At 41.3% G+C, this 27,132-nt stretch overlaps 1 protein-coding gene across 2 annotated transcripts in view; it reads right to left on the bottom strand.

The window, feature by feature from the left end:
- The window catches only part of GAREM1 (GRB2 associated regulator of MAPK1 subtype 1), a 156,661-nt gene that overhangs the window by 32,010 nt on the left and 97,519 nt on the right, over positions 1 to 27,132 (bottom strand). For both annotated transcript variants that reach the window (XM_074987230.1, XM_074987231.1), the window contains exon 3: positions 3,938 to 4,068. In XM_074987230.1, the coding sequence (XP_074843331.1) occupies positions 3,938 to 4,068 (131 nt within the window). The remainder of the gene's footprint in view (positions 1 to 3,937; positions 4,069 to 27,132) is intronic.

The raw sequence follows: 27,132 nt of genomic DNA, 5'->3' as shown, positions 1-27,132 counted from the left end.
CTGCTACCCATTAATTTCATTTGGTGACTCCTAGTTCTTTTGTTACAGGAGCAACTAAATAACTTTTCCTTATTCACTTTTTCAACAACAGTCATGATTTTATAGACTTCTATCATATCTCCCCTTAGTCTCCTTTTTTCTAAGCTGAAAAGTCCCAGTCTTTTTAAATCTTTCTTCATATGGCACCTATTTCAAACGGCTATTAATTTTGTTGCCCTTTTCTGAACCTTTTCCAGTGCCAATATATCTTTTTGAGATGAGGCAACCACATCTGTACACAATATTGAAGATGTGGGTGTATGATGGATTTATAGAGGCAATAAGATATTCTCTGTCTTATTCTCTATCCCTTTTTAAATGATTCCTAGCATTCTATCTGCCTTTTTGACTGCTACAGCACATTGAATGTATGTGTTGAATTATCCACAATGACTCCAAGAGCTCTCTCAAGTGGTTATAGCTAAATTAGTCCCCATCATTTTGTATGTATAGTTGGGGTTATTTTTTCCAACGTGCATTACTTTACTTTTGTCAACATGAAAATTCATTTGACATTCTGATGTCCAGTCACTCAGGTTTGTGAGATCTTTTTGAAGCTCTTCACATTCTTCTTTAGTCTTAACTGTCTTAAGTAGCTTAGTATCGTCAGTAAATTTTGCCACCTCACAATTTATAAATATGTTGAGCAGGATTGGTCCCAATACAGACACCACTTGGGGAACACCACTAGTTACCTCTCTCCATTCTGAAAACTTACCATTTATTCCTATCCTTAGTTTCCTGTTTTATAAAGAGCTTTCAGTCCATGAGAGAACTTTCCCTCTTATCCCATGACAACTTATTTTATTTAAGGGCCCTTGGTGAGGGACCTTGTCAAAGGCCTTCTGGAAATTTAAGTACACTACAATTCTTGATACAAGAGTTTTCTGCTATCAAATTACTAACCCCACACCTCTGGTTTTAAGATTTCCTTTGCAGAGGACTCTATGGCTATGTGTACACTACAGTGATTTTTCAATAGAAGTTCTTCCAGTAGATCAATTCAGAAAAATCTTCCTTCGAGAAAGCCCACCTACCCACCCACAAAAAAGAAGATCAAAAAATTGATCCACTCTTTCAATAGAGTGTTCACACAGCCACGCCGCTTTCAAAAGAACAGGCCGGGGATCGAAAAATTTGGCGCCATGAGGACTTCTCTTTTGAAAAAAAGGCTTTCTTGGGCATCCACATGTTTTCTCCCAAAAGAATCTTTCAGAAAAAGGTGCCCTTCCTCATGTGGAAGAGGAAGAAGGCCTCCGGAAAAAGTGCTGCATTCTTTCGATTTCAGATCAAAACAGTGCATTTTGTGTGTAGATGCACCACAGGTCCTTTCAGAAAAGGCCCATTTTTTTTTTCAAAAGAATTTGCTAGCGTAGACACAATCTCTGAGAGAGCTCGTGATTCTCAGTCTTTTCCCATGTCCGTTCCTCCCTCCCATCCAGCTGGAATCTACCCAGAATCTTGAATATGGGGAGAGTGATGGAGGGAGAAGAAATCATGACCCCCAAGTTAAAGAACATTTAGTGTAACTCCAAAGAACTTCTTGTGAGCATCTCTGTAAATGCTGCAAACATACAAAGGCGTCAAGACTACCCCACACAAGCTGTTTTTCCATCTTATATTTGAACACTGAATAACAACATATTAATTTACAACATATAAAACTGGAGAGATTTATTATACATAATAAACTTTAGCCCTTCTTCCTGTGCTTAAGTCAATTTCCTAGGCTCTTGTACATATGGCATTTGTATTGTACAATATTTATTTTGATAACTTTTTTATAACAGACTATTACTTAAGCCATTAGTCAGTCTTCTTAAATTACTTCACTTTTGTTTTCTATTTTTGGTCTGGAGAAACATCTTTGATTTGAAACAGTTGTGAGGAAAAAGGCTAAGACAACTGTTCAGTCCACTGTTAGACAGAGGATTTTTTAAACTGAAGCACATTACTGTATTCCGAAAATTACTCTGAACTGTATTGGCCAAGTATTTGAACAAAATTTGTATTCAGCTTCTGCGGGAATATTTTACGTTTAACATGCTTATATTTGTATACTCCTCACCTGGGCATTTCATTCGGACTGCATGTTAATTTTTCCATCGATCAGTGAAATAATGCCCGTACATTTGCACACTGCTACACAGAACTATAGGTCCCACTGTAAGACTGTATTTCATCTTATGAAGATTAAGCTTTGGCCTTGGAATGAAAAACTGCTCTGTACTCTGACATAATAAAGTGAAGTCATCAGGTACCTGGTTGTACACATTAATCAACAGTCTATATGAAAATAAAGGTGCTGATTTTTTGAAAGAGGCAGTCATTTTATCAGTACAGTAAACCCTGGATTTTACAGATCTCCGATTTAGCGGACTTGGGGAACAACAGATGTCTGCCAGACCCCCTGTTATTCCCGAAGCCTGTGTAATTGAGGCCTGGAAAATTCTAAATCCCTCCTTCACACCTCCTCCCACCAGGCAAAAGTATGGGACTTATCCAAGGTGCCAGAGCCACCGCTGCCTGGACCGCAACCAGCCTGCACTCCTCCCACCTGGGGTGGGGCACGTATGTGGGCAGATGGCACTCGCATACGTCCCCATCCCGGTGGATGAAGCATGTGGCAGCTCCAGTGGCAATAGCAGCTCCTCTAGCCACATGGTGGGGTCCAGCAGCTCCAGCTACAGGTGGTGTGGGGGTCCCCTCCAGCTATGCAGGGCAGCCCCAGCCATGGCAGCAGGCTCTGGCTCCTCCAAGGGCTGTAGTGACTCCAACAGCAGCAGTCTGGTGAGTCTCTGGCTTTTTTAGGAGGCTGGAGCAGCCTGGCAGGGGTGGGTGGGCAGTAAACCCTCCATTCAATGGACTCTTGGTTTCACCAAACACTTCCCCCGCCCTCATTAATCCATTAAATCATGAGTTTACTGTACACGAGTTAAAACTGTAGGTCAAAGATCACACCTCACGTGTACGGGAACTGTGGGTGAAACCCTGGTCCTCTGTTGCAGCATCACAAGAGGGATGAAGGAGCCAGGTAGGGATTCCTCCTGGGCAGAGAACTCACTGGAGGTGTAAAGCCAGCATAATCAGCTGGCTCCCCCATCAGAGTAGGAGCTGTGGTTGGAACCTACTGGGCTCTAGCTCCAAGAGGTTATGTAATAGCCTTAGTTGGTGTTCCAGCTGGCACAAATCAGATTGACCTTAAGGCTTCTGTGACCTGAGCTGGGCACCGAACTGGGCTGCACTGTATGCTATTGAAACAACAGACAAGAATGTGCGTAGACAGATTCAGACATCGCCCTGTGTAATGCAGTTTCAGTCGGGAGTGTTTGTGTGAGGTCACAGGTGATTCTTTCCCTTCCCCATGTGAATCACTCATCCTGTCACAGACTCAAGATGTACACAGGAAAGCAAGTGGGTCTTTTTGCTGCCACAATGCTATTTAACTACAGTAATCTTCCTGCTGACTAGAGACAAGTAAATCCATCCCAGCATCCTACACACTGTCTGGAAATGAGGCTTTCTGGAGATCAAGTGGAGCAGCTGGTGCCTGGCAGGGACTAAAATCCAGACTGTGTTCGGGGAGGGATGTGTGTGTGTGTGTGTGTGTGAAACAAAAGCCACTTTGTCTAAAATCTGGCAACAGGATTCAAGTCAGAGGGATGGATTATTGGGAGTACTCCCCGATGGGCTGCAGGATCAAAAGGCTCTTGAAGAACACACCGCTTTAATATGACAAAAAAATTATGCTGACAGTCACTGCCTAGAAATGTAAGATTACAGACTCATCTGTCTTAAAGTTGCTTTTCCCACATATGGCACTTGCTCGTTTGCCATGTGTATAAAGATTGTAACACTTAATCATTTAGATGGGGACAAATATTTATTCAGGGGCTACCTTAACGTTGAATGTTATTTCCTCCATGACGTAAACTCGTTCAGGAAATGCTTTAGCCACCTCCTCCACACTGTTAAAATACTGCACTGGCTCCTTAATATCTCGGTCTTGTTCCAGCAGCTTAAACTGCCCTGAAAACAGATGATAAACAGAAAAGCAGTAAGATATTTACATTGGACAGCTGTCACTGTGGTAATTACTTGCTCACTCCTTTGCTATCAGGCTCGGTCAGTTTCATGTGATTATTAACAGTGAAGCAACAGCAGAAGAGATTGCAAAAGAGTCTCCATAAGCTTGCAAATTAAAAGTTCTCAAGTTTCTCTAATCCAGAACTACAAAAATGTGTAGGAGGTAAAGTCAAATTGAAAAAGGAATACTTTATCAGATGGTCTCTCTAGAACTGGCAAGTATCTACTAGTGCTTCTACATGTATGTACTTATCCCTTATAGCTTCTGTGTAGAAAGCTTGTAGAATACTTTGATTTATAGAAAACACACACACAAAAACTTGTGCTGCAAAAATAAAACAAAACCAACACTGAAATTTGAAAAGTGGCATTGGATTGCAGGCAGTAAAAGAGTTAAACTAAAACCCATATCCTTCCACTGTATTTTGGTAAAAGTAGCGTAGTGGTTGAATGGTTTTCACATAAGAATTTCCGGTCAGAAAAAACATACCAAATAACTTGTTAGAGCTAGTTCCATATTACAAAATTTCACCTTTAAATGCACATACACTTGACTATTTAAAACTCTGTGGAAGACACAGTATTTTCCCTTCTGAGGTAAATAAAAAATGAAATGTTGGAAATAAGTGTTGCCTGCTAACTTTATCCAGAACCACACGACAGACATTTTAATTTTATTACTTTTCTAAATGTCACAGAAGACAAATTTGTTCCCAGACCACGTACTGTGGCCATAACCAGGATTTTGTAAATAATGTTTACACAATCCTGAACAGTCACTCCATTTACTGCATTGCTTTTTCTACAATATGAATATACAATTTGAAAGTAAGCTTTTGCTCTAAAGAGCAGGTGCTAAAATTGAGATAGACACTATATTTTAAATAGTTTAAATGGTGCCTGTCCAAGGCTCCAGGCACCCTAATACACTGTTAACAAATGCAACTTGATCTCAAAAGCACTCAAATTAGCATTTACACAGGAACTCAGCTAGTCAAACACCTACAAAACTTCCTCCTGTCCCTTCTAAGAAATATACCCTCTACCTTCTCCAAAACATTAGGCAAGTATCTTTTGGGAAATGTCAGAAGAGCTTCAAATTTTGACTGCTTTGAACCAAGGGCACCAGAAATCACACCCCAGAGTCCAGGATCTCTGAAAGCAGCCCACTCTCTTTTATAATCAGGGAGAGCCAACCCAAGTGTCCTATCAGCCTTCAGCCCCCTGCCGACAAATGTAGGATAACAACTGTGGAACAAGCAGGGTTTGAGGATTCCCTTGGGGAGGAGGGAATCATAAGATAGGAATTAGCCCTTCTTGAATAGATTTCATGATCATTTTGAGGTATGATAATAGAAAGGGCTGTTAACTTTGCCTCTTAAAGCTCCCTGACATTTCCCACAAAAATGATACTGTTCTCAGTTGCTTATAAAACGTTGCCAAACTTTAACCATTTGGGCTGAAATTTTCCATTATGGTTGCTTGGAAAAATTCAACCAAAACCAGTTCAGCTGTTTCTGAGAATGAAGCTGGGGACAAATAAGTTGTTTTACCCAGGCTAAAAAAATCTTACAACCTTTAAACAATTCTAGCCCTTTTCTGCCCCATTATTTTGGAGCAAGGCCAAACTGTAAGCCTTTGAAGAGTCACGGTTACACATAGGCCGTGTCTACATGTTAGCCGGTGGCCGGGTAACGTACGGTGAGGTACCAGCTATGCCCTTGTTACCATCCGAGTCTTTAACTGCGAGGCACGGAGCTCGTCGCTGCAGGCAGCGACAAGCCAGACTGATGGATTCCCCTGGGGTTCATGCTGCGATAGGGTGAACTCCTACTTGGATAAGGAATCTGGAAGTTCTGGTTCTGGTTTTATCATCGTACCCTGTAACGGGATGAGGCTTGCTGGGATTTGAGTCCCTGACAACCTTGTCATCCTGGGTGCTGGGAGGGTGGAACTGAGTGTCTTGCTTGTAATCCCTCAGAGTGGAAGCCATCGTGTGCGAGGAAGCTCCAAGGTTAGGCTGGGCCCTTCTGTCCCGTCCTCCTAGCCAAGCAGGTGCGGGTAGAGGTAACCAGTTTGAACTTTCGTGGAACTGAGTGTCTTACTTGCAATTCCTCGGAGTGGAAGCCATCGCGTGTGAGGAAGCTCCGAGATTAGGCTGAGCCCTTCTGTCCCGTCCTCCCAGCCAAGCTGGTGTGGGTAGAGGTAACCGGTTTGAACTTTCTGGATTAGACCATAATTCCCATCTGCCTTCCTGTCTAATTGTTCTCTGTCTGAGTGTCAGCAAGGGATGGGTGGGTCTCAAAGTATGCAGTCCTGGCCCAACAAGGAGGAGTTTGTGCTGTAATTAACCAATCTTGCTGCTTTTAGGTAAACACTCAGAACAGATTAAACAGGATGTATCTGCCATCAAAGATGCAGTTAAAATCTTACATTCTGTAACTAAGAATGGAAAGATCTCATAGTTAAAATGGCTAGCTCAACAATTAGAATTTTCTCTTACTCCATTCCTGCATTCTATTGTAACCACTATTTTGATTGTTCTTATCATAGTAGTTGTGTTTTGCATAACACTGTGCATCGTTAGGCGACTAATTGATGTGGCTATCTCCTCCACGCAAATCCGATACATGGAGCTGACAAGTGATCCTAACCATTTCCGCGATTCCCCATATACTAATCAGATCGCTGGGCACTTTTAGATTTCTCCAAGGAGGGCAAGAGGTGCTGGCATCACCACCACCTTGCGTTCTGGGATGTAGTGTGGTGCATTGGGGGTGGAATGTAGCCAGATGAAGTCTCCCCCTTACAAGCCAGCTTGCTCGCTGCCCCGCCCCCCACTGAGGTGCCTCACAAGCGCACACGGCACGGAAACAGCTGCTGACAGCACAGTCTGATGTCTCTCACTGAGGCCCAGATGTGCTAGCTCATCGTGACCCTGAGAAGCAGAAAGTACAGATAAAAGTCTAACAGGCCAAACTGTCAACAAGGGGGGGACCCCCTCAGGAAATCACCCCAGCTGGCATTGATGGATTTCATGTACACACACATACCATCCCAGAAGAGGAAATCTCCGCCCCTGCAAAAGAATGTCCTGTACTCCCAAATTGCTTATCTCCTGTCTTACAAGTGCAAATTAAGTAAGAATTGCCCTTGTAAAAACTGGAGTCACAAAAGACAGACCAGTACGATCTGGCACCACAGATGAGAAAGAGAATACATGACCCGGGGGTATAAAGGTGGGCCCAGCAGCACTCTGACTCTGAGTGCATCTCCACCAACTACCTGCTGGTCGGGTCAGGTGATTGCCTCCCGATGTCCGCAACTGAGGACACCCAACTTCGTATTCGTCTTTCCGCGGAATTGAGTGACCGATCCGACTTGGCTACGCTGGTATCGAGAGACGCAAGGAGGGTAAGATATACCCATGCAAGGTCTCCTTTTTTGGTGCGCACAGTTAAAGAATTAGAGCTCTGTAACTAGATGTCATTGTATCAAGATATCATTGTGTTAGATGGTAACAGATATCTTTGTATTGGATTGTAACATTACCTGTTAACACCTGTACTTTGCTAGTATATAAGAAGTAGACAATAGCCTTTTGTAACCGCATGCTTCTAACTGTAGCTTAATAAACTTGTAACTAGTTAAGATCTAAGCCTGACTGCTGTTACTCTCTGTCACTGCAACACAGCCAGAACAATAAAAAGAACTTTAACTGTTTGGTTACCACAGCCTGGCCATAGGTGAGAGCGCCAGGAGGTCCCTGCTCCAGCAGTAAAAAATGGGGTTGTTTAGGACCCAGGGGAATACCTCACCGCACATTACCCGGCCACTGGCTAACACTACACTAGCCAAAAACTTCGAAATGGCCATGCAAATGGCCATTTTGAAGTTTACTAATGAAGCGCTAAAATACATATTCAGTGCCTCATTAGCATGCGGGCGGCTGTGGCACTTCGAAATTGATGCGGCTCACCGCCGCGCAGCTCATTCAGACGGGGCTCCTTTTCGAAAGGACCCCGCCTACTCTGAAGTCCCCTTATTGCTATGAGCAGATAGGAATAAGGGGACTTCGAAGTAGCCGGGGTCCTTTCGAAAAGGAGCCCCTCTGGAAGAGCTGTGCCAATTTCGAAGTGCTGCGGCTGCCTGCATGCTAATGAGGAGCTGAATACGTATGTCAGTGCTTCATTAGTAAACTTCGAAATGGCCATTTGCATGGCCATTTCGAAGTTTTTGGCTAGTGTGGACGTAGCCATAATTAGTAGAGACTGGCTAGAGCTTTAGGGAGACTCTTCAGAGGTTCCATGTCCAGTGAGGATACTCCAACCCAGGGGCGCAAAGGACTTTACCTACAACTAACAACTTTAGGCTACTGTGGACCAGGCCAGGGCAGGATCCAGATACTGAAACTGAAACAGGATGACTTTCACTCCTGTGCTTTCAATGCTTCCCTTCCCTAGCAAACTTACGTATGTATTACAATACCATCTTTAAATACATGATCATCTACTATTTACACATACTAGCTATGTCTACACTAGCACACTATGTCGAAGTAGCCTATTTCGATGTAAGAACATCAAAATTGGCTACTTTGACGTGTCCTCCAGGGCTGGCGCCATCGACGTTCAACGTCGAAGTAGCGACGGAGAATGTCAAAAGGAGCTGCCTTGGAAGGAAATGTGGAGCATCCACACACACAAGTGCTACCCATCGAAATAAGGGGCCAGCAAAGCCCCAAGCTGCTCCCTTAAAGGGCCCCTCCCAGACACACTCGGCCTGCACAGCACGAGATCCACAGAGCTGACAACCGGTTGCAGACCCTGTGCACGCAGCATGGACCCCCAGCTGCAGCAGCAGAAGCAGGAGCAGCCAGAAGCCCTGGGCTAAGGGCTGCTGCATGCAGTGAACATAGAGTCCCGCAGGGGCTGTACAGAGCATCTCTCAACCCCTCAGCTGATGACCGCCATGGGGGACCCCGCTATTTTGAAGTAGTGGGATGCGGATTGTCTACACACGCCCTACTTCGATGTTGAACGTCGAAGTAGGGCGCTATTCCCATCTTCGGATGGGAATGGCAATTTCGATGTCTCGCCGCCTAACGTCGATTTCAACGTCGACATAGCACATGGCATGTGTAGACATGACGTGTGCTATTTCAACATTGTGCCGGCTACTTCGAAGTAGCCAGCTAGTGTAGACACATCCACTATGTATGAGGGCTGCCAAGGGATTGAAAAAAAAATCACAAATAATCGTGCTGTTAAATAACAACAGAACACAATATATTTAATTTCGGGATGTCTTCTACATTTTCAAATATACTGAGTTCAATTACAATAAAGAATACAAGATGCGCAATCCAATTTATATTCATTTTTATTAGAAGTGCTGTATTTGCACTATAAAAACAAAACAAGATTTTTCAGTTCATATCGTAAAAAGTACTATTTTTCATTCTTTTTATCATGAACCTGTAACTTACTAATGTAGATGTACATACACAAATAACTGCATTCAAATATAAAAAAAATATAAAACTTTAAAGCCTACAAGTCTACTCACTCTTGTTCTACCTCTTGTTCAATCAATTGCTCAATCATTTGTTAACAATTGTAGGAAATAATGCGGACCACTTCTTGTTTATAATGTCATTTAAAAGCAATAGCAGACACTGCTGTAGTTGATGTTGTAGGATAATTATGTGCCAGATGCACTAAAGATTCAAATGTCTGTTAATACTTCAACCACCATTCCAGAGAGCATGTGTCCATACTCTTGACAGGTTCCATTCAGTAACACTCCATACATAGCAGTATGGACCAGAGCATGTTCATTTTTATCATCCAAGTCAGAGGCCACCAGCAGAAGGCTGACTTTTGTGTTTTTGGTGCTTGAGTTCTTCAGTTTCTGCATCAGAGTGTTGCTCCTTAACACTTCAGAAAACATGCTCCATGCCTCAGCCCTCTCAGACTTTGGAGAGGACTTCAGATCCTTAAGCCATGGGTTGTGGCTATCTTCAGAAATCTCATATTGGTACCTTCTCTGTGTTTTGTTAAGTTTGCAGAGAAAGTAATCTTAAAATGAACAACGTGTGCCGGGCATTTTCTGAGGCTACATCTATACGGTGCAGCTCTTTGTGACAAGGCTATGACGACACAACTTTGTCGTTAAAAATCAGGTAGCGTGTATGCTGTTTGTTGGCACTTTTGTTAACAAATCACTTCCCCTCCCACCCCGCCAAATTGGGGGGTTTCACTTTGTCAACAGCAGAGCACTCCTGCCAAAAAAAGCAGCACTCACTCTTTTCCCTACTGTGGCAAAACTCTGTCATTCACGTGGGGTTTTTCTTTAAGCACCCATGAATGACAAAAATTTTGTTGCTGAAGTGCAAGCACAGACATAGCCAGAGTCTCCTATAACACAAAACGTAGGGCAGAACGCAAGTAAGACAGAGCAGGAGACATGCAATTCTCCCCCAAGGACTTCAGCATAAAATTAAAGCATTTTTTTTAAACAGGCATCATCAGCATGAAATAACAGCCTCTGCAACGGTGGCTGAAGCATGATGGGACATATGAATGCTTAGCATATTTGGCACATAAATGCCTTTCAGTGCCGAACATAAAAGTGTCATATGAATGTTCTCACTTTCAGGTGACATTGTAAATAAGAAGCAGGCAACCTTATTTCCCATAAATGTAGTCACTCTTGTTTCCATTAGCAATTGGCTGAACAAGAAACAGGACTAAGTAGACAGGTAGGCACTGAAGTTTTATATTGTTTTGTTTTGAGTGCAGCTATATAACAGCAAATTACACATTTGTAAGATGCATTTTCATGACCTAGAGCATAGTCTCCGATGCAGTGAAAGCAAGACAGTGTATGAAGGTATTCCTGCATTTTTAAGACAGCATCTAAATAGGTTGAGAAAAGAGATTACTGTGTTTGCCATTTTCATTACCAGAACCTATGCACAGAAATAGAAATAAAAAAGATGAGCACAGAAATGTGAAACAAAACAACAATAATCACTACCAACACCCTAGAGCAGCCATCCTGCCTTTGGAAAGCAGCACACCTGCTAGCTTCAGGATAATCTGTGGATCCCTGGCAACAAACATAAAGCAATAAGTGATACACAAGACAGCATATTCCTCAAAGTTATGGGATCCACTCTCCTGTTAAAAAAAAAACAACAAAAAAACCCCCCCAAAAAACAGTCCTCCATTAAACTGTTTTGAATAAAACTCAGAAGAGAACCCAGTGCAGTGAGACTAGTAATTTTATTTCTTACTATAATAATCCTTTCCACCTATTTTAATTACTGTTTACATTCCCAGAGACAATGTAACAGTTAATACAAACACAAAAGCAAAATGTGAAATCAATTTGTTAAATCATTACAGAAATTCTATAACAGAATACTTAATAGTGAATTCAGTAACACTTTCTGTATAAAAATATTTTTGTGCCAGAAAATAGAAAGGGTGGAAGTTGGCGAAACATCCGTTCAGATACGTAACTTGTCACCTGACTGAGTCAAACATGATCATTCAGTTGGAGATCGCATAATGAATAGTGTATTGTCTTTCAGTACCTTCGATTATTTAATAAAATCTCCACGTGAATTATTCCACCTGCAGGGCCTAGTGATGTTCTGGAACACGTTGACAATACATTGAGATAGAAAGAGAGAGAAGCAGAGGTTTGTATTTCACACTATGTTGAGTGTTGACAACATACTTGACATTCGCAGAACCACAACCATGGCCTAAACCATTTAGAGTATACCTACTAGACAGCATTCCACCATTTTGGAAAAGACTATGTTGATTTTGCCAACAACCCCCGAAAGAATCCTTTTGCCTATGAACACCATGCATTTCTTTCGGGGGAGAATCACTTTAGCAAGAATCAGAGATTTTAAAAACACAGTAAGAGGGGTAAGAAAGATGTGAATGACCAAAATAATGAATTTCAAACTCAAGTGATTTGGGAAAAGAGGACACGGTATAGAGGGAGGGATAACTTATTAGGAGAACGATGGAATGTAATACCACGCAGATTTCAATCTGAAAGGACACCTCAGTACCGCTGCTGCTCATGTGGATAGTGGTATTGTACATGCTCTGTTGACATATGCACATAACTCTCATTAGTGTTCCATGTACACACAAGGACAGACAATTAACCCCACTGTCTGACAGGGAGGTACAGGTGTCTCACCAGGGGAAGTCCCAACTTATCTGAAGAATCTTCACTCTGTCTGCTAATTCACAGAGTGGAGCTATCTTACAATACGGATAAGACAGAGAACTGATAGGGAAAACTGGAAGGCAAAAAAACCCCTCTAGTACTAAAATAATCTTAACCCATATTACCATGCGGGTGATTTTTTCTTTTGTAGCTACTTTAACTTTTCTCAAAGAGCTATGCATGTGGCACTCAACTACTGCATTTCGGAAGTATTAGGGTGATAATTTCTGCAATTACATATGCCCAAAGCATCACCTTTTAGGGAAAAGCCACAACAATCGTAAGCCTTGATGCAGCTATACTTTAAATCGTTCTAGCAGCATGTCACACACTTTGTGGGGACATATAAAGTCATCATAATATCTTCCACCAAAAGCTTACCCTCTAGATAAGCAGCCCGCAAAGGAAAAGCTTCGGGGACATACAGCAATGGTGACAATTAATGGGAAACTACATGTCCTGCTTTCTTGTTTGCTTCTCTTCTTTCTGTCCGTTGCAATATATCCTATTTTCTAGTCTTTTATTAATTGGCTTACAATCTTTTTGCATAAAGAGTAGAGGGCAGAAGGAGGGCAGTTAGTCATTTTGAAACAAGATGTCATCCTTGGAAGGAAAGAATCCATCTTTAGGAGAGCATGAAGCTATTGTCGACACAGTAAAGAAAGAAATTCCAGGTAAACTTATGGAGTACGTCTGTATTTTATATCGGCTATCCAAACATTATTAAAACTTCAACAACCCTGACTTAGTAAAATATTGCATTTCTCAATGAAATATATATTTGTATTTATCACATTCATTTACCCCACCCCTTATCCCTGAGAGAACACCATGCACACACCCTTTTAGCAAATTTGGGAATGGAATGAAAATAGTAAATACTAAATTGTAATTAGAATCTGTGACCTGTATGTGAGCTGAAATTATGGTACTATAAAACACACTACAGAACAAGACACGATAGCACTATCATTAACTTAGGAACTGATTGCATAAACTCCTACACACAGTGAAAAGGAACTGGCCAGTGGAAAGAAACAGGAATAGTTTTACTTCTTGGGAGGATTTTTTAAGTTTTGAGGGCTAAAAACACCACAATTTATTTCCGTTTTATAACCCTGGCTAGGGGTCCTGCTTTGCTGTCATCTGTTCAGCCAAGGAAGACTGAGCCAAACACAATCATTCGGTTGGAGACGTTATAATGAATGGTTATCAGTCTGGCAGGACAACACTGTTACATATATACTGTTCAAGAGATCAGAAAAAGACAATTAAAACAGGGTCCTCCATATGACAGTACAATCAAAGGCTACCTGCATTGTTCTGGACATTTAATTAGAATGTACAGTCATGCCTTGGTGAAGAGAAGGGGACTCTATGGTCCTCTCCATCCTTTCCTTTTCCAATTGTTCTCATTCTAAAGGTGCAGATATTGGCACAATAATATCAATCAATATACGTGTGTGCCAACAGCACTTTCATCACATTTAACTTAGCTTTAGCCCAAGATTTTACACATGCATTAATTTACAGATGACTTAAAATGGCAAACCAAGAACAAATATCAGCTCCATCCTTTGTTTTATAGGCTACAGTCACAACTACTAGGTTACCATAATAAATAAATGATATGCTTTACAGAAGTCACATGACTAACTGCAATATACAGCCAGGGCATAAAATATTAACTAGGGTATGTCTAGGTTAGAAACACTATTGTGCAGCTGTGTCACTTCACTACAAGGTTTCTTCTGTTACTGTAGGTAACTCTCCTTGGGACAGAAGCTAGGTTAACAGAAGAATTCCTCCATTGACCCAGTGCTGTCTGCACCTGGGATTAGGTAAACTTAACTTTGTCTCTCAGAGGTATGGATTTTTCGCGTTGCTGAAAGAGGTAAATATGCTGATGTACTTTCCAGTGTACAACCGTACATTTAACCCATCTTCCTGGATATTATCAACCTCATTCATAATTAATATCATTTCAGGTTTCTTGTGTGTTGCTGAATGATATTAAAAACCTTACAGCTTTCAGTTTCTATCAGCTTGTGTGCTGGAACAATGGGCAGACTAAAGTGAATGTACTGTAATGTCTGACTTTCTTCATTAGCAATATCCTTTGTAATATTTGTTGAGCAACAAGCTTACAAACACACACCCACATTCACAGCAAAAATCTACAAAATGACAGCAAAACCCACCACACTGTACAGCTTGAACTTTTCTAATCCAGAATTTTATCATCTGGCAACATCCATAATCTGTCATGATTTTAGTTAGCCAGACAACCATTTATCATGGGTGCGTCCAAGTTTCCCGTGGTCCCATAAAGTTTGTTTACAGCCACCAGTCCTGGCTCTCAGTGTTCGGTGCTGTTACTTAGCTGTAATTTACCTATAAATGTCTTCTAAGAGCCCAGTAAGCAGTGGAAGAGTTGGTAATGTGCCAAAAATATTGACCTCCCGTAGTATGTCAAATTCTCTCATTCAGCACTGATCAGGTCCAGAGGGTGCCAGAGGAGAGGGAAATTCCTCAACAAAAAGATTAAATGAAGTGTACAGAAACTGCTTAATTTATTGACTGAAACAATTTCTTACTATCTGCCCCAGAGAACCAACAACTATAGAACACTGATAAACAATGTCTTGTGCTTCAGCTAGGTTGCCAACAACTGAAGGTTCAGAATCCAAAACCCTTCCTTATACAGCTGTGTTTTTTTGTTGTTTCCTTTGATTTTTTTTTTTTTTGGTCTTAATAAAAGTTTGATTTTTAGGCCTTGACCTGCAATGCCAGCCAATACTTAGACAAAATCTGATTTGCACTAGAAAACTGAGCAAAATTGATGCAGAAGTGATACCAAATGGAGAAGGAATACCAAGATGTTTATACGGGAGTACTTTCCAAACCATAACCAGATTTTGATATGATGGTCACCGTTGCTCTCCAATAATTGATCTTCTGCACCATATTACTGTCTGGGACAGTAAATTAGAAGAGTTCAGCAGCAAAAAAAAAAGTACTGTACACACACTACAGGTTGAACCTCTCTGATCCAGCACCCTTGGGACCTAACAGGTGCTGGATGAGAGAACTTGTCATACTACAGGAGGTCAATAGTGTTTAGCACACTACCAACACTTCCACTGCTCACTGGGCTCTCAGAAGACATTTGGGGTGACTTACAGCTAAACAACAGCACAGAACACTGAAAGACAGTACTGGTGGCTGTAAACAAATTTTATGGGACCACAGGGAACTTGGCTCCACCCATGGTAAGTGGTATTATAGGTCTGGATTGAGGTGCACTGGCTATTTACATCATAATTGTCCATTTAACACCTTACTTAAATTGGGTGTACAGGTTCCATCTCCCTTGCCTGTCCCCCAGGGGACCAGAGCCCTCCCGAACCAGAGATTTTGTTAAAACAGGGAAGGAAAGAAAAAAAATGAACAACTCCAGTGCTGGGGAAGAGAAGTGGTATATAGAGAAAATGGAAAGTAGATCTTGTGCAAATTAATGACTTCAGTGCTTCTTAAAATAAAAATGATTTGTGGGAGTTATGCCAGAGAAACTTAAACAGCATGCAGATACGGTAACCATTTAAAAATATAGATTCAGCGTAATGAGACTGGCCTTTCCTTCCAGGCTTAGACACATTACTTAGCACTTGACAAATTTTTGGGGCAAAATTCGGAGGAGCCTAGAAAATGCTAAGCTATATGATTAATTTCTCTGCAGCAGCACATAACAGTTTTAAAAGAGTTTTCAGGGTTCATGCTTCCCAACAGTCAGCACATTAGAGCCTTGCTAGAAATAGCATGCTAGACTTTTTCTTCTGGGCCCAGAACTCCCCTCCCCTCTTTTCTTTTTATTCTTTTGCTGACAAGGCTTCCTGGCTTTGCTGCTCCCACATCAGTGCCTCCTTTTCAATAGCACAACTTTTGCTTCATTCATTGCAACCTTGCTTATAGAGCATTCTTTTGTGCCTTTCAGGTTTTGACCCTGTTCCATGTTCAACAGGCTGTGGTGCAAGTGTAGGATGGCGTATAGTAAAATATTCCATTTGACAAGGACAGTGCTGTTTCTGGCAGAAACTTCTGATAGGCTAAACAAAGCTGAAGAAAAAGTGCATTCAGACAGCAGCAATTTTGAAAATGTCCATAGATCCATTTCAGATAAAAAGTGCTTTTGTTTCCTGTGCAGGAACAGGTTTTTTAATTAAGTGACTGGGACGAGCTTTAAAAACTAGGAAAGGACTGAATCAGCAGCCATAGGTCTTTCCAGCACAGTGCTTTATGTGAGAGGGATAAAATGAGAACTTAAGAACTGCCATACTGGGTCAGACTGTCTTGCCCCATTTCCTGTTTTCTGATAGTGGCCTGTGCCATAGCTTCCAGGAGAGCATACAGAGCAGGGCACCTTGAACTTCCTTCCCTCCCACCCCTGCCTTCTCTTTACAGCTTCTGGTACTCAGCGGTTTGGGGCTGCATTACAGACCATCTTGATCAATATCCACTGATGGGCTTATGGTCCATTAATTTATGCTGGGTTTGTTTGGTTTTTTTTGATACAGCTATACTTTGGCCACCTCAACGTCGCATGGTAGTGATATCTATGTTAGTTCTGAATTATGTAAAAAAAAATACTTCCTCTCATTTATATTGGACTTCTTAATTTCATCATGTGACCCCTGGTTTTTGTACTGTGTGAAATAATCACATCTCTAATCACCTTTTCCACACACTTAATGGTTTTATAGCTCTCTATCATATCCCCCCAGTCTGTTCTTTTCTAAGCTGAACAGCCCTTAATCTTTTAAGCTTCTCCTTGAGACTTGATAACATTTGCTGCCCTTTTCCAAACTTTTTGCAGATAAAGTGATTAGAACCGGGCACGGTATGGGTGCACCATGGATTTACATTGTGGTGTTATGGTTATTTTGTTTTATTTTCTATCCTACAATCTAAGACAGAATGTAAAATGCAAACCAGCAAAGCACTGACTGCATCACTAGGAGCTTCTCCTGTGACTCTTCTCTAGAGGCAGTACGTCCAAAGCCGTGCAGCCAAAAGCCATGGACTACCTGAATGCATAGAATCAATAATTAAATGTAAAGATTAACCCTTCTCCCCACTTTTTTAAAAAATGGGGCTGGTCTGGTGTTTATAGTGAAAGGAAAAAAAAACAAGACAAGTTCTTTCTTCTGTACAGTAGACCCCCAGATACGTACATCTCGAGCGCACATATCTTGGGTTAACAAGGAAACCGACCAGTGCTGCTGCACTGGTCACTTTCTTGGCTCTTGTCAGGGGTGGCAGCTGACTCAGCTGCCAGACAGGAGTGGTTTCCCTGCTCCTGTCAGGGCCAGCAGCTGCTCCTGTCAGTGGTGGCAGCCGAGAGTCAGGGTCTCAGCTGCTGCCACTGACAAGAGCAAGGAAACTGACCAGGACAGCAGCCCTGGTCACCTTCCTGACTGCAGTGAGTGAAGGGGAGCCAGAAGCCAGCTGCTTGGTCAGTTTCCTGGCTCCCCAGTTGCCTGAAATTTGACTTACACAGGGGTTGCAAGAATCCAACACCCACATAAGTTGGGGTTCTACTATACAGTGGATGTGAACATATCAGTGAACAGATTAACATATGATCCTTTAAAGGCAGAGAAATACAGCACAATAAGAAGGGAATATGTTAAACTGAACATGAATCTTTAATATTAGAAGTTTGATATTAATAACCTACCTATTGTGCTCTTTTTGCTTTACTGCAAGATTACAGCACTGGACACAAAAAGAGCTGGCCAGATTTTTTCAATTAGCTTCTAGTAAGTAAAACAAAACAGCAGAAATGTAGCACTTTAAAGACTAACAAAATAATTTATTCAGTGATGAGCTTTCATGGGACAGACCCACTTCATCAGATCAATCTCATTTCCAATACAGGCTGACATTTATAAGTACAGAGGACCAAAAAAAAAATGCAATAAAAACTGACAAACCAAGTACATAGAACTGAAGTAGGTGGCAGAGGAATGGGGGATGTTAAGTGTCCTGCCTTAGATAATTCCAAGCATCAAAGAAGGGAAGCAGTCCTTGTAAGCAAGTCCTTCTAATAAGTAAAACAAGCCACATATACACATCAGGTAAAACTGCTGTACCTACATTTGCTTTTGATGGACAAAATGAGTATGAAAAGCAGTGCCATTTCTTATATGAACTGTGCTTTTATCCCTTTGAGTCATCTAGGAATTGACTATTTCTACCAAACAAAAAGAAGAAAAGGTCAGGTGACCTGATTCTAGTTTATCTCCTTGCTACTGTAAGATCTGTCATGATAGTATATTTCAATATTTTGCCCTGTCTAATTTTATCTATCTTAAAGAACTTCTACCATTTCTCTCCAGCGACTAACCACAATCTAATAGATGTGGTAGTCCAGAATATTTTTCCTGATATTTAGTCTATATAATTCCTTTGTTTTATTTCATTACTCACTTATAGTGCTTGTGCCCTCTTAAGCAATCATTCTACCATTTTGATGCATTTGACATAAATTATTGGAAAGTACAGGTTGAACATCTCTAATCTAGATCTCTCTTGTCTCGCAAACTTCGTAATCTGTCATAATTTTAGTTAGCCGGATGACCACTTAGCATGGGTGGGGCCAAGTTTCCTGTGGTCCCATAAAGTTTGTCTGTAGCTACCAGTCCTGGCTCTCAATATTCTGTGCTGTTATTTTGCTGCAATTTACCTCTAAATGTTTTCTAAGAACCCATTAAGCAGTGGAAGTGTTGGTAATGTGCTAGAAAACATTGACCTCCCATTGTCCAGCAAATTCTCTCATCCAGCACCAGTCAGGTCGAGAGTGCCAGATGACAGAGGTACAACCTCTGTAGTACAAATGTGCTCACAGTCTGCAGCATAGAGAGGTTTGAAATCAGGAGCAAGTTACATGAGACAATAGCTTTGCTAAAGAAACTCAGGCTTCAGCCTCAAGACCACCCATTAGTCGAATTAGAAAAAACAAAACTAGATTTTGTGTAACTACCCATATTATAGAATATCCGGATTAATTCAGTTGTACCAATATTTTTTCCAAATTGAAAAACTTTATTGGTTAGAATCTTATATCCAAGATTCCACTTTGTACGGCTATTAAAAGAATGTTCAACCAGCATCATTAGTGTCTTCATGCTAGGTCAGTGGTTCTTAACCTGGGGTGCATGACCCCCCGCCCCAGGGTGCGTGATGCCCTTTCTGGCGGTGTGAGACAAGCCAGATTTTTTTAGAAGGTAAATAATCAAAAAACACAAGTTAAGCAGAGGCAAGTAAATACAACTACTTTGTTTCATCAAACCTATGTATTTATTAACATTATATATTTTTTAACATTTACTGTAATATACAAACAAAAAAATTTCAAGTTTTTAAGCTAAGTGTAGTGAAATTATCTCGCTACACAATACAGCGTATGGCCATGTTGCAGGGTATTTCTCTACACATGCACAGATGATGATGTGGCAGTGCAGTGGCTTTGTTTGAATTCAGTTAGCCGCTAACCGTTAGCGTGTCAGTTACAGTTTACTTCCCCAGCAAAACTCCGCAATATCTCTGGCTAGTAACTTGCACAGTTTTGTGTTGCCTACTGTACTATTACTTGTGGCAAATAATAACATAAAACTATTTGACATCTATTTCATATGCATTTAAAAGTGTATAGGCCACCCATCTCCATTTCTGATTGTTGATAAGGGATGGGAGAACATATTTTGAGAACTAAAGGGAAGCAGGCTGCAGTAAAGGTTAAGCACCATTGTGCTAGGTGGACATATGCATACACCCCCATCTATACTATATGACACGAGGCGCATTATCAGAAAACTAGAGCACCAAACAACTTTACGTGCTTCATGAGTTACTATATGGGATTGGCCAGCTACACCTTCCCACACTATCTATGACTGTAGCCTGGGCCTGCAGGCAAATACTATGGAAAGATCTTTTTGATGTTCAGTGGCAGTTTGAATCAGCGTATGATACTGATAGACTGAATATAGCTGGAGCAGACTGCAACCTCAGAGATAGGAATGCAATGTAAACGAACAGTGAACTTGTTCAAGCCTTGCTGTTAAATTAGGAGAGAAAAAATATTAATGTCCTTTTGGCTAAAGAAAATTTACCACAGAACAAGTGAGACAGTCTAACAGGATCTGTAGCTAAATCTGCAAAGATTTCCAAGCAATGTTTGCTTATTACAGTCATTAAAATAATCACCTAAGCCTTTGCAGGGTCAACAGTTTTATGAAAATCAAAGTTGCTTTATTTCAGCTTTGGTCATCGTCAGCGGGAAAGTTGTTCTTAAATGCTCATCACCAGGGTGTTTACAGGATAATGTCCAGAACACAGCTCCCTGGGCTTTTAGGCACTGTACTGATTTGCAATACCTAACGATGCTGAGAGTAGCCAGGAGCAAGTGTGTCATTCTTTGGATTCATCTGCACTGCATGGCCTCATTCTCCTTCCTCAGTGAAGGGTCACATCTCTGTCCAAGAGAGTGGGACAGTACAGCCTGTTCTTTATCCTGCTTCTCTCCATATCTCAGGAGTCTGAGCTGCTGCCCTGAATTCAACAAGTAATCCCGCGAAGGTGCTTCTGAAGCCCCCAGGAGGCAACCCTGCTCCAGTATTTCAGACAGCAAGGCCTGATAACACAAGGTTAAACCGATGCGGGGTTCACTTCTTAAGGACTCAGCGTGGCTTTGCTGACCTTGCTGACCTGTGCACTTGGGACAGAAAGCCCACAGGTTCTTTGTGCTGCACTTGTGCTCTGAACCAAAATGTGCCATAAAGCATCCTTAGGCCTTAGCCTGTGGCTCCAATGCCTCTGAGCTGCAATCTAAGGTGTGACTCAGGTTGACTTATCCATGCTAGCTCCTACTTAGCTCCATAGCTAAGAATAGCACTGAAGATGTAGTGCAACAGGCATCAGATGAGCTGTGAAAGCCCATCTAGAACCTCAGATATGTACTCAAATTACTAGCTTGGGCTGAAGCCCATGCCATTGCATCTTCCACTGCTATTTCTAGCCATGCTACCAGATGAAAGCACATCCCCTCACACCTTGGACTGCAGTGTGGCCATACAACAAGACCTCTTAATACTTTCTTTTCTCTTCTAGCAGCAGCCTGCTAGGAGCAGTGGTTTCCATCAGGCATAATACCTGACAAAAGGATTTATAAATGCCAAAGTTCTAACAGCCCCCGCAAGGGCTATTTCCTGGCAGCTGCAAGAGTAAATCAGGGGGCTATGTTAAGGTGTTTTATAGCTTCCCCCACACTGCTTTGTGCATACCAGATTCCCCTCCCCCCCCCCGGGCCCAGTACTATGTGTCAGCACTTCGCAGACTACTCTAACTTACTCTGGCTCTTAGGAGACCCAAAGAACTGAACATATAGTCCAAAATCTGTGTGGAATGAAAGTGTCACAACCACACCCTTTTCACTGCTACCTCTGCTACATTGTGTGTGGCATACAACTCTGACACTGCACATTAGCTATCAGAAAAATACCGTTGTTTCCTTCAATACTGATCAGCCAGCAATACTTTTATCTCTTCCACTTTCAAAGACTTGGTTCAATCTCACACTCACAAAATTGCTTTGGACCTGAGATCTGCACCCAGCACTGCTTCTTCTCATGACGAAAGAACAATCAGGAAACTTTTGAAACTATCCTTTTTTAGCTCAAAGTGTTTTTTTCCTGGAATCTGAAGCCTTGAGTTCTACCCATATGGAGTATCAGCATTTGAGATGCTGGCAGGTTGAGATTTCAGAGACAATTGCAAATCTGTCTAAACAAAAACAACAGATTTGCCCCTTTGACAGGGTTCTTTCAAGCTGCTGGTAACATTACTAAGCAGTCAGGACTACATTTCCAAACTGGAAGGGAAAAATAATGGTGCTGAAGCCCTCACTTTCTTATAACAAAACTGAAAAACCCACAGATGGACTGATCTGAATACAGATTAAGGATTATAAATGAAGTGCTCTTCATGCATTTTTGCTTGTTTCTTAATAGTTTATCTTGTTTTCTTTTAGTGTTATGCACTGCTAGGTATACCTCTCTGTTATCCAAAATATTTGACTGCCTGGCAACCTCCCCGTCTCGGGGCTGCTGGATATGAAAGAGTTTACTGTATTAGATTAAAGAGGTAGCTACGATTGCTGGAGATTAAAGGATTTGAAATCTTTATTTGTAAATAGCTGGCTACCATGATAAACTCAAAACCTGCTGAATCAATTTCATATTTATTTAGTCAGCCTGGTTGCCTGTTAACTATTTGAGGTGTGAATTCCAGTTAGGACCATATTAATTCCCTTCAGTATGTTCAACATCTGAAACAGAATTCACAAATGGGAAAAGAATACTTGCACTATTTTACAATCTCATGGACTATATCCAAAATATTTGATAACCAGTTTTAAAGAGTCAAAATGATAATTTATGTAAAAAACAAAACAAAACAAAAAACCCTCAAAAACACAGGTGTGCATCTTTGGTGTGGGACATCATATTTCCCAGGTCCTTACACAGTTATCTTTGCTCCTGGATTTCAGTTCACTATTGATAGATACTGTGTAGTAGAGATGGCTTTCGGAGAGAACAATTTTTATATTCTATAACTTCTTACATTAGTATCATTGTAATAACTGACATCAAGCTGTGCATACAGTGCAGAAGGAAAACATTTTTACAACTACAAAAATCAAATAAAAGAATTTTAGGGATTTATATGACCTCAAATTCCTACTGACCCCGGGGTCCAGTATCAAAAACAATTTTTCCACATATAGTTGTTTGTAAATTAAGCTCCATTACATTTCATGATTTCAAAGCAGAATCCTTTCAGTACTAGTGAAAAACTGACATACTAATGAAAGCTTAGAATAGTCTTGTATTTCAGTATCTAAGTACCTCTTTATCTGAATGTAGTAGATTTAATACAAAGTTTTAACAAACAGACTATTACTAAAGAGTCAATACAGACAGACTTAATTTATAAACCAAGAAGGAATTTCCTAGTTCCTGCTAAGCCAGGGTGGGGAGGGGTTGGAGTTACTGTAGTTAAATAGTCAAGAACCCACATAGAAATAATTTGCATTGCCCAACTCCATTCCAATTTCAGTGGGATCGGGAACTAAATATTTGCCTCCAGCAGGGTAGAAAAAAATGTGTTTCCATGCCTTTGCTGCATAAAGCAACACCTGAGAAAGGTGTTTTGAGCTAGTACTTTTAGTACGAAACGTCTGGGTTAATTTTAAACAGGCCAGAGCACTCCTAACCGGTAGAGAAGATTGGAATGGTTAGCTTGCTAGTTCACTGAAAAAGAACAATGCTTTCAAATATTATACATAAATTACATTTAAAGAGAAAATTACTTAAACAACTCCAAGAAATGAAGAGCTAAGCCAGCATCACTAAACCGGATGGAAACTATTGCTCTGTAAAGCAAAAGTTCAGGATGTCAGAATTTCCACATTTACTACAAAGCAAAGCAACAGTACGAGATGGTGAAGAGTTGTTCAAGCATGGCAGAAATCACGTGCTGTGAACTCCTCAAGAACGGAGTATTTCAAATCCACGAGGTTTGTCATTTTAGATACAACATTCGCAAGCGTTAAGTTTCAGGGTCTTAAAGTGCCAAAGGGCACAGTGCCAGCTTTTCAAACAATTACCTCTGGAGAGGATGTGTGGTTAACCTTATTCTTCTTGCCATATGCCAAATTATGAGAGAGTAGGTCATCGATGCAGCAGGCGCTTGGGGAAAACCCTCACTGAGAATTCTGTCAACTCAGCAATTGCCATTGCTGGAGCTATATAACAAAGGAACCTACCTACAGGCAGCAGAAAAGAGCAGGAATCAAAATGTTTGGCCCCGACAAAGCCATACATTTACACACTGTGAAAAACCTGCATGGTAAACAACGTACCCTTCATTTGGTGGGGAGGGGTAGAGAGCACAGGAGAATCTTACCTAGTGAGCACAAGAGAAGCACATGTACTGCGCCTGAAATGGGGAGCGGAGCACAGAAGAGGTAGAAGAATGATCCTGACAGCAGCCAAATGTATCTCCGTTGTAGCATGTTCGATGTGATATACTTGGACTGGCAGAGATGTGTTGGACGGCATCAGGACAAATATGCGGTTGCGAAGTCATTGGGTCAGGAAACGAAACAAAGCATGAAGCAGGAGTTGGATTCCTTCTTAGCAAAACAGCTGGAAGAGCATTATTAGGATACAAACCAGTGGGTGCTAGAATCATGGTAGCGAGATTCGAAGCAAAACACTTCATCATCTCAGTCATTCAGGTGTATGCACCCACGTCGGACAGTACGGAGGAAGAGACTGAGCGTTTTTATAAAGGCTTGACAAAGACAGTGGAGGAAATACTGAAGAAAGATGTGTTGATCATTGGAGGAGATTGGAATGCGAAGGCTGGAACAGATAATGAAGGTTGGGAGAGAGTGTCATGGGAAGGTTTGTATATGGAGAAAGAAACAAGCAAGGTGAGAAACTGCTAGCGTTTGCTACAGAACATGAGATGGTGATCTACAACATGAGATTCCAACAAAAGGACTGTAGGAAGTGGATGTGGCAATTGAATGACGGGAAGTCCAGGAACATGATAGATAAGATTTTGATAAGAAGATGGATAACATCAGTACAGCAGTGCCGAACTTTCCAAGGAGCGGATATAGACTCAGACCGCAGTCTAGTGATTGCAAACATCAAGATAAAACTCAAAAGAAAATGTAAGAGACAATTCAAGAAAAGAAGAGATGTGGCGAGGCTATGTGAGGAAGAAACAGGGAATGCATACAGAGCAGCGCTCAAAGAGAAGATTAAGAATATCACCACAGAGAAAGACCTATATAAGAGAGTCTCAGGGATAGCCATCACTCTAGAAGAGGCAACTGAGCAGACTATTCCAGAAGAAGAAAAGATCAATAAGAAGTGGATTACCCAGGAGACACTGAAGTTGGTTCAAGAGAAGACAGTGTTGAAGATCAGAAGAGATGTCTCTGAAATGGCAGAACAGCAATACAGGATGAAATGCAATGAGGTAAGGAAAGCTGCCAGAAAGTATAAGGAGATATGGTTAGAGAAACAATATGAAGATATTGAGAGGTATTACAGTAAATGTAAAGACCGGGGAGGTGTATAAGACAATTAGGAATATTCATAGGAAATGGCAACCAAAGCAGATGGCCATCAAAGATGAGAACGAAGAAGTGCTCATGAACAGGGAGAAGATTGTGCAGTGATGGATGAGATATTGCACCGATCTGTACAAAGCACAGTTGGACCCGAGTGTCTCAGAGAGACTGACTGAAGAATTCAAAGAGATATCTCCCCCGAGCATCGAGAGCAAGACCGATATTTCGAAGGAGGAAGTAGAAAAAGCAGTGAAATGACTAAGGAACAATAAGAGCCCCAGAAATGATAAGATCATGGGAGAGATGATCAAATACGGCAGAGAAAGCATGATTCAGGAAATACATTGGCTATGTAATATAGCATGGAAAGAAGGGAAGGCACCTAACGAATGGACAAGATCTGTGCTAGTGACAATACACAAGAAAGCAAGTACATTGGAGTGCATGAACTACAGAACGATTGCCCTAATGAGTCATCTAGGTAAGGTGCTGATGATGATACTGACTGAGAGATTAAGATCACAGATAGAAGAACATATAGCAGACAAGCAAGTGGAGTTCAGAAAAGATAGAAGTACCATACAGCAGATATTGGCACTAAGACTGATAGCGGAGAAAGCTTGACAAAAGAACAAGAACATATACGCTTGCTTCATCGATTTTCAAAAGCCATTTGACAGTATAGATCAGAAAGTGACTTGGGCAGTGTTGGAGTCATATGGAGTGGATAGCAGACTAATATGGTTGTTGAAAGATATCAATGACAATGCGGAGGCAGTGGTGAGAACATGCGGGGATTTGGGAAGCTGGTTTAAAACAAGTAGATGTACGAGACAAGGAGATCGAATATCACCAAGTATCTTCATTGCACATCTGGAGAGAGCGATGGACAAGATCAAGGAAGGAGGTAGAAGGGATATCTGTGCATGGGAAAAGAATTAACAACTTGAGGTTCATGGATGATATGGTTATCATTGAGGAAGATAAGGAGAAGCTAGTGAAAATGGTGCAGGTGTTAAACGAAGAAGGGGGCAGTATGGACTGATTATGAACATTGATAAAACAAAAACAATGGTATTTGGAGATAAGGAAACAGGAAGGAAGATCAGTGTCGATGGTATTGAACTAGAAAAATGTAGAGAAGTTCACATATCTGGGGAGCAACATAACATATGATCTAGACTGTAAGAAGGAAATAGCGACTAGAATAGTGAAAGCAACAGCAAGTTTGAAGGCAATGGATAAGATCTGGAAAAGCAAAGCAATTAGCTTTAGAATGAAGCTGAGCGTCTTGAAAACGTGTGTATTCAGCAACACGTTGTACAGATGTGAGACACGGGTGATAACGAAAGATTCGAAAACAAGAATATTGGTGTTTGAAAGGAGTTGTTATAGAAAGATTCTGAGAATAGGATGGGTGCAGAAGGTCATCAATGAGGAATTATATAGGAAGATACAGCCGAAAGAGAACCTGCCGCAGAAGGTTATAAAATGGAAGCTACAACTATTTGGACATATTTGCAGAATGAACGACG

Source organism: Carettochelys insculpta, chromosome 2 (genome assembly GCF_033958435.1).
Source record: "Carettochelys insculpta isolate YL-2023 chromosome 2, ASM3395843v1, whole genome shotgun sequence".
NCBI classification, from domain to species: domain Eukaryota; kingdom Metazoa; phylum Chordata; order Testudines; family Carettochelyidae; genus Carettochelys; species Carettochelys insculpta.
Note: the sequence above shows the minus strand (reverse complement) of the source record. Positions and strands in the feature narration are given on the sequence as shown.